Source organism: Poecilia reticulata, linkage group LG6, assembly GCF_000633615.1.
Source record: "Poecilia reticulata strain Guanapo linkage group LG6, Guppy_female_1.0+MT, whole genome shotgun sequence".
In the NCBI taxonomy this organism is placed as follows: domain Eukaryota; kingdom Metazoa; phylum Chordata; class Actinopteri; order Cyprinodontiformes; family Poeciliidae; genus Poecilia; species Poecilia reticulata.
The window spans coordinates 6,970,842-6,977,812 of record NC_024336.1 but is presented as its reverse complement, the minus strand read 5'-3'; the positions used below and the strand labels follow the sequence as shown (position 1 = coordinate 6,977,812).

The following is a 6,971-nucleotide window of genomic DNA, read 5'->3' as shown; positions in this document are numbered from 1 at the left end:
AGTGTCTCTGCTGTAGTAGTGACTAGCGGCGTAATCATCTAATTTTATTATCACTAGATGGCAGTAGGTACAGAGCATTTTACATTAAAACAAGAGAATTAGTGATGCATGAATGTAATAACATTCATGCATCACACACGACARTGTTGTGGCTCTGTTCAGGTGTATTTTTGAAGTGGACATTTTAAGTGCAATTTGAAATAAGAAATGTAAAATATGATAAAAATAAATGTTTGTTTATTTGATTCCTGTTCAAGACACTTTGATAATAATGACTATATATGTAATATAGGGGGCTACAGAGTATCTTTGTTTACATTTTTGGTTGGTGRTGTGCCTCGTGATTTTTTCAATTAAAACAATGTACCTTGGCTCATAAAAGGTTGAAAAACACTGGTTTAAAAGAGTKAACRAATCCTCAAAAACCAAACAAAACATTCTTATTCAATGAATCATTCAAAAATAACATCCAACAATAGAAACAGTAAAATAACAGACAACTGTTATACCAGTTAACAGTTAAAATATTCACAAAACATATATATATTCATAAATGTATACTTTGAGCCCACCTAGTACGACACGGGAAAAAAAAAAAACTCGTCACAACTCTTCCTGAAAAATAAAAGACACGTTTAGTGTCGTGACCGAGTGGTCAGCCACGAACACCAACCGGCGCAGCTCCCACTCATAGGGTCACATTTTTACAGCCCAACCACGAGAAAACTTTACAAATTATATTTGTAGATGCTAAATATTCTTACAATATTTCGTTAATTGCTGAACTAGAAAAATATGACCCTAAGTAAAAAAAAGAATTGAAGAGCTGCCTCTCGCACCTACCTCCACCAGCACGCCTCAGAATTCTGGTGGGGGAAACCGCGAGGGTGCCTGAATGCATGCARTCCCTCATCACACCACTAGGTGGCTCCAAACATATGTGTTGATTACAAATCTCATAAATACATACAATTATAATTATTTTGGTTAAAATTCACATAAAGATACATATAGGCTTTTTTCTTTATTACACCTAAAACAAAAAATGTAAAAGAAATTCCCTTCTCACCCTCCGCGGGTGGTCTCTTTCATCCTCTGAGCTCGGGTCCTCTACCAGAATCCCAATCATTCAAACTGATCACTTTTTATCCACTTTGATTCCATTCTTAGTGTCCAAATTTATTTATATTTGTAGCTGGAACAGGATCATTTATTCTGATGTTTTAGCAGAGTCAATATTTGTTCTGCGCAGTATCTTGGCTGTGCCTAGAACTGCACATTTCTGGACTGAGATGTCTGATGTTGTTCCTGGGATCTATTTTAGCCACTGCTCCAGTTTGGGGGTGACTGCCCCGAGAGCCCCGATAACCACTGGCACCACTGTGGTCTTCACCTTCCAGGTCTTTTCCAGTTCCTCTCTGAGCCCCTGGTATTGCTCCAGTTTCTAGTGCTCCTTTTTTCTGTACACTATGCCCACCACTTGGTTATGTCGTTATATGTACGCTTTCCTTGCCAGCATCTTGCACCCTGCTGTTATGTGCTGGACTGTCTCAGGGGCCTCCTTGCACAATCTACACCTTGGGTCTTGTCTGGTRTGGTAGATCTGAGCCTCTATTGCTCTGGTGTTTAGGRCCTGTTCCTGTGCGGCCAGGATGAGTGCCTCTGTGCTGTCCTTGAGTCCAGCTTTTTCCAGCCATTGATAGGATTTCCTGATATCAGCCACTTCAGTTATTTGTCTGTGGTACATCCCATGTAGGGGCTTGTCCTCCCATGATGGTACCTCCAGCACCTCGTCCTCTGTTCCCCATTGTCTGAGACATTCGCYGAGCACATCGTCTGTTGAGGCTTTGTCCTTGATGTATTTATGGATCTTGGATGTTTCATCCTGGACGGTGGCTCTCACACTTCCTTGAGGCTCGTGTACAGTCTCAGGGTGCTGGATTTGGGGTGGAACCCTCCATGCATGGTTAGTAGCTTCCAAGTCTTAACATCCGTGGCCTTTATCTCCTCCATTGGCCAGCTAATTATTCCAGCAGGGTATCTGATTATTGGTAAGGCATAGCTGTTTATTGCACGGATCTTGATCTTGCCATTGAGCTGGATTCTCAGGACTTGTCTTATTCGTTGGAGGTATTTGGCTGTGGCTCCTTTCCTTGTGACCTCATTGTGGTTACCATTTGCTTGTGGCATTCCCAGGTACTTGTAACTGTGCTCTATGTCTGCTAATGTTCCTTCTGGGAGTGAGACTCGTTCTGTGTGGATGACCTTCCCTCTCTTTGTAACCATCTGACCACACTTCTCTAGTCCGAATAACATCTCAATGTCAATGCTGTAGATCCTGGTGGTGTGGATCAGTGAGTCGATGTCTCGCTCGTTCTTGGCATACAGCTTGATGTTTTTATCAAGCTATTGGGTTTTATTAGAGGTTTAGATTCGTACTGTTTTTTTGCAGTGGGTTCTTTGCACGTACAGCGCTGACATCACATCCACATGAGCAAAATGTGGCTTTGGTGCTTCCGCTTTGAGTTGCCATGAAAGCTAGAAAAGACAAAGTCGTATTTCAGAAGCAAATAAAGCAATACCATGAACATTATCGTCTTCCAAATATAATTGGCTTTTAAGTTTTTGTGGATTTCCAAACGATCCTGAATTAAGAAAACAGTGGCTTGTAAATATTCCTCGCTACAAGTTAAAACTAACGTCGTGTTCAGTGTTTTGTTTCACAACGGTGTTTGTTTTCATACACAGTTCGGTTGGGTGTGTGAAAACAAAACCCTACTGGGTACCAAAGGGTTATTGTTACCTTTAAGTTGGTTTTGTGTGAAAACAAACCCTTCCGACGGGTAAAGGTGTGAAAACTAACCAACCAAACTTAGATTCTTCAGCCAAATGTGTGTATGGAATCCATTATAAAGATTACTAGAAGGTCATTTAAGAGGTCTCTTGAGATTGTCTAGTCATTACTTACAGCATTAACTCCAACTGACCAGCAGGGGGGGACAGCAAATCGCTTGTGTTGAGTCGTTGACTTTACAGCAGTCCCTCATACAGAGAATGCATGTAGCGATAGTGGAGAAGAGGAACTCCCTTCTACCAGAAAGAAACCTCCAGCAGAACCAGAACTTGGCTCAGTACCAGCAGCCATCTGCCATGACCGACTGGAGCTGAGAGAAGACAAGTTTTCGCATCCACCTGAATAATGTGTAGTTGCGCCACTGTGGACGACCCCAGCAGCTCTTCCACCAGGCTCACCAGGTTTTCTGGAGGAAACCCTGGAAGCTTTCCCAACTGACGCTTCCTGATCATTCTCCATTTCGACTTGAAACTTTCTAAGCGATCTTTCTTAAGGAATGCTGCAGGTATTTTGCTGTTTATTTAAGTAACATTTAAAAGTGAGTTTTTGAAAAGTGATTTCATTCTTGAGTTATTAAAGGGTTTGACTTGGAACCTGCACCTGTCCTGTTGTCGCCTTCCTGTCCTCAATTTACATTTGCATAATTTGTTTCTCCGTTTCAACCAAAAACTGGCTGAATAAAGTCTTGTATTCTGTGTTTTGTAAACAAAATTGTTCTTTAAACAAAAGGTTTAGTTGAGACCAGAAACTTCATAATTCCTTTTACTTTGTAGTTTCTGTTTATTTATTTAGGATATTTTAAATGTTCATTAGAATTTAAAGTTTGAGAATGAAGAGGACTTCTTCCCTTCGGTCCTTCACTCAGCAGCTTCTTTCTTCTCAGTTGGGTTTTTATTTTCCATCACGACATAATAAATGTTGATGAAAATAATTCATCTCTGATTTCCTCTTTCTCCTTTTTGTTTGTGTCTGAGCACGGAGAGTTTCATCCATCCTGGTTCCCTCTCTCCATCCATTCTAATTCCTTTCATTCATCCATCCATCATCCAGCCAACCTTGTTGTCTCCATCCAACCTGGTTCCCTTCCATTCCTGGGAATTACGTGACCATTTTGATTTCTTTACAGTTCTCACAATCTGTTAAAATAAAAGTGATAAAACCAGAAAATCCTGGAACAAACTTGTTCGTTTGCGAGTATACACCATTCCCCACAAACATCAAATACGGTAAATATCTTTCATTAAGTACTTAGCAAACAAAATTCCACCATGATCATTACGTGAAATTAAATTAATTGTGTAATATTTAAAAAAAGTAGTTTGGTGCTTTCTGGAGTCTTGCTTTGAGCTCAGAGTCTGACAGGCTTTTCCTCTATCAAGCATACTACTTATTTTGGTCTCTTATTTAATGGAAATATTGGTGTTGATGAGACTTTATCCAAAATAATAACATTTTTCAACCTTTATAGCTCCACTGTTGAAAATAAGGCTCTAACATTCACAAATGAAATTGAAATAAATGCTGTTGCCTTGCAGCAAGAAAGTTCTGGGTTCCATGGAGTTTGCATGTTCTCCCTGTGCATGCGTGGGTTTTCTCCGGGTACTCCGGTTTCCTCCCACAGTCCAAAAACATGACTGTTAGGTTAATTGGTCTGTCTAAATTGTCCCTAGTGAGTGTGTGTGTGTGTATGGTCGCTTGTCCTGTTTGTCTCTGTGTTGCCCTGCAACAGACTGACGACCTGTCCAGGGTGAACCCCGCCTCTCGCCCGGAACGTTAGCTGGAGATAGGCACCAGCAGCCCTCCCGACCCCACTGAGGGACAAGGGTGTAAAGAAAATGGATGGATGGTGTYTCGTGGTGTCAAAATTGCCAGCCAGTAAGGTAAGCTGAGGGAAATATAGCTCAATTTTGTAGCAATTCAAGAGTCAGCTTTTATCGCTTCGGAAGAACACTTTTTATTTATTAATTATTTTTTTTACTGCAATGTCACCAGACGGGCTCCGTAGATAAGTTCTTTTGTTATTTTCCGTATATAAGTAAGTGAGTAAATATCCTCAAACAGACGGGTAGGTCACGTGACTCCCGCAGACTCGGGGCGGGTCTCTCGGCTGTAGTTCACTTCCTGCTTCTTCTCTTCGCTCCGCTCTCGCCTGGTCAGCCGCTTCATTCCTCTGTCCGACGATAGACACAATGTCACATCAAACGGGCATTCAAGGTAGGGGTTATTTCTAATTTCAGTGCCTCACTTTTGTCTGCTCTGCTGTCTGAATTTGAAGCTTRGGTTCAAGCGCCCGGTGCAGTTTGTTGCAATCAGAAGCTAGCGTCAAGTTAGCTGATCKGTCCCTGCTAGCTAGCCTAGCTAGCTCCAGTGATTTGTGCGACCAGCTGTGCCGCTCTGGACTTTAGGAGGACTTATTTCCGAGCGTTTTGCTTCTCCGTAGCCGACCCAAAAACATTTTCTTCTCAAAGCATTTCTTGACGCCGCTTTGAGGTAATTCTCKATRTTTTTTWAATCATCAAACTGAAACCCTGTGAGGTTAGTTTAGGCTCTGAATCAATGGGCGACGCCTTCATCTAAAGTCACTGCCGGTCTGGCACCTGTCAAGGTTCCAGTTATTATCTGAATTGCACGGATATTATGCAGTGTTGATGGAGACCTTTCAGATTGGGCGTGACCACTTGCTACACAAGATGCCTGCGCAGGTAATTTGTTTAGTCTGCATTCACAAGTTTATCCACATGAGAGAAAAACGTGTTATAGACAAGGAAAAGGGGAATATTGCACTTTCTGCTGTTTTTATGAACAGCAACTGGCTTATAGAAATGTTCTAATTTATCCAAAGTGAAGCTTATCTCCGTCCCAACTATGCTCCGTTAGGGGAAACCGATTATCTAACCCGTAAAGCGCATAAATGTGTGACCCATTCAATAAAGGCATTGATAAAGCACCTGTTGGACGTCACACACATTTGTCTGCCAAACAGATTTGTATCAGAAAGAGTTGGTGAACCTGTGTTTCTACATTAGTTATGCTGTTTAAACAATAATAATAATAATAACAATAAAATATCACCTGGATTTGCAGTTGGTCATTGAGGAGCTAGTTTACCTGTTGACCTCTGTGCTCAGATGTAAGTCAGAGGTGTTAGACTTGCAGTAGGCATGAACGTCTCGCACAGTACGACTACATTGTGTAAAATATACCACAATTTCAGGGAATTGGCACAAAAATTAAACCGTGTACAACATGAACTACTTAAACAGAAAAGTAATAATTATAACTAGYACTTCTAAGGTTCTTTACGTTATTGGTTACAACACGTCTGATAATATTCATTATTTTAATACAGAGGACCTTAGTAAAACTATAGAATCACCTGCTAAGCCTTGTATTTTTCCAAGTAAATGTGCTTATGGTGTAAAATATTGCTGCTCTTAGGGCGGCACAAGTAGGACAAACTGACATAAGCAGGAAATCTCTCCTTGAGTGAAGCTGACCTTCCTTATAAGCAAGGCAAAACTGAACATGAGAACTTTGTGGCATCTGTTTAATCGAAGTTAAAATCAGTAAAAAGAGTACAATAGAAAGTTTTTGCAGTTTATTGTGTATGGTTTAAAACAATGGTGTGCATTGATAGTGTTAGCTGACCGATGTCTGGTTTTCATTTATTGAGCTCCAACATAGATTTGTGTACGAGCGGGTCATTCATGGGCCTTCGTGCCCAATACACCGACTAAAATGAACCGAAAGAAGTTTGGTCGCAAACTTTAATGCACTTTAATTGGACTAATCCGCCATTTGTCTTTTACTTTTACCTGATGGCTCGAATCAGAYTTTGAAAACCAACAACTGGACTAGACTGTCCCTTTCAGCACACTTGAGCTCTTTTTCTAAACAATATTTTTTCCATCTTTTTCCAAGCGGGGAACGACGTGAAGGAAATCTTTGCCAACGCCAGGAGCGGAGACCAGTATCGAGTCTTGAAGATCGTCATCGAGGATGGTAAGCAGAGAACCTCGTATTTATTTACAACCTTTTGTGCCAAGAAAAGGCTGAACTCACCCCTCTGCCCAAAGGTTGTGTGTCTGTGTGTCTGTGTGTCTGTGTGTCTGTGTGT

General features: G+C 41.1%; 2 protein-coding genes across 3 annotated transcripts in view; one reads left to right on the top strand and one right to left on the bottom strand.

Moving 5' to 3' along the window:
* tmem117 (transmembrane protein 117) overlaps positions 1 to 858 on the bottom strand; it is a 48,894-nt gene extending 48,036 nt beyond the window's left edge. The window contains exon 1 of one of the 2 annotated variants that reach the window (XM_008411033.1): positions 844 to 858. The gene's annotated coding sequence lies outside the window, so the exon portion shown is untranslated. Of the gene's footprint in view, positions 1 to 572; positions 608 to 843 lie in introns of those variants that run through there. The other variant, XM_008411032.2, reaches the window with a different exon arrangement.
* A 4,080-nt stretch (positions 859 to 4,938) lies between these two features.
* twf1a (twinfilin actin-binding protein 1a) overlaps positions 4,939 to 6,971 on the top strand; it is an 11,920-nt gene continuing 9,887 nt past the window's right edge. Inside the window, exons 1-2 of the mRNA XM_008411024.2 lie at positions 4,939 to 5,068; positions 6,776 to 6,856. Coding sequence (XP_008409246.1) covers positions 5,044 to 5,068; positions 6,776 to 6,856 — 106 coding nt within the window. The 5' untranslated portion in view covers positions 4,939 to 5,043. The remainder of the gene's footprint in view (positions 5,069 to 6,775; positions 6,857 to 6,971) is intronic.